At 43.6% G+C, this 901-nt stretch overlaps 1 protein-coding gene across 1 annotated transcript in view; it reads left to right on the forward strand.

Moving 5' to 3' along the window:
• EMH_0034240 (uncharacterized protein) overlaps positions 1-901 on the forward strand; it is a gene marked incomplete at both ends in the record, with an annotated part of 9,238 nt that overhangs the window by 7,358 nt on the left and 979 nt on the right. The window contains 2 exons of the mRNA XM_013494850.1: positions 6-32; positions 248-325. Coding sequence (XP_013350304.1) covers positions 6-32; positions 248-325 — 105 coding nt within the window. The remainder of the gene's footprint in view (positions 1-5; positions 33-247; positions 326-901) is intronic.

Raw genomic sequence — 901 nt, forward strand, 5'->3', positions numbered from 1 at the left:
TTCAGGTGTTAGCGGCACCACAGTACAAGAAGGTAAACCCTAAACCCTAAACCCTAAACCCTAAAACTCTAAACCCTAAACCCTTGTTATGGAGTCAACATTAGTTTTTTTTAGTATTTTTTTCTAGGGTTTTAGGGTTTAGGTTTTTGTTTTGAATCTGTGTGTTAATACCTCACCAAAAATTTTACTTCTAGGGTTTACAACCTAGGGTTTAGGGTTTAGGGTTTAGGGTTTAGGGTTTGTTCAGGGGTGGTGATAAGCATAGAAGAGGGAACCTCTGTTGTGAGGGGCATCAGCAGCAGCAACTACTTCTTTGGGTCCATTGGTACCCCCTGCGTACCAGGCCAGTGGTCCGATTGGGGTTTATGCAGCGGCAGGCACGCAAACCCTAAACCCTAAACCCTAAACCCTAATTTATAAACCCTAAACCCTAGAAAGTTGTTTTGTGCTGCAGCGTCTGCTGTATTGACGGGTTTATTTAACCCTAAACCCTAAACCCTAAACCCTAACCCCCCTAAAGATTCTAACACTAATACACACCAATCTAACAAACCCTAAACCCTAAACCCTAAACCCTAAACCCTAATTTTGTTTATGTAAATTTATCTCAGTTGTTTTGGGAGCCGCAAACGTGAGAGGGTAATCGCTTATGATGCACAGAATGGAGGCTCCTGCACCACCAAGAGTAAACCCTAAACCCTAAACCCTAAACCCTAAAACATAAACCCTAAACCCTAATGGTCTTTGTGTCTTAGTCAGCACCAGCATCAATCGAAGCCAAGCAAGCGATGAAATCAAGGGTTTTGCTTCTAGGGTTTGAGATCTAGGGTTTAGGGTTTATTAGGGTTTAGGGTTTAGGGTTTGTGTGCAGCTGTTGGAGTGGAGAGCTGCCGAGGCCCCG

This window comes from Eimeria mitis, genomic scaffold (assembly GCF_000499745.2).
Source record: "Eimeria mitis Houghton genomic scaffold, Emh_scaff1306, whole genome shotgun sequence".
NCBI lineage: Eukaryota > Apicomplexa > Conoidasida > Eucoccidiorida > Eimeriidae > Eimeria > Eimeria mitis.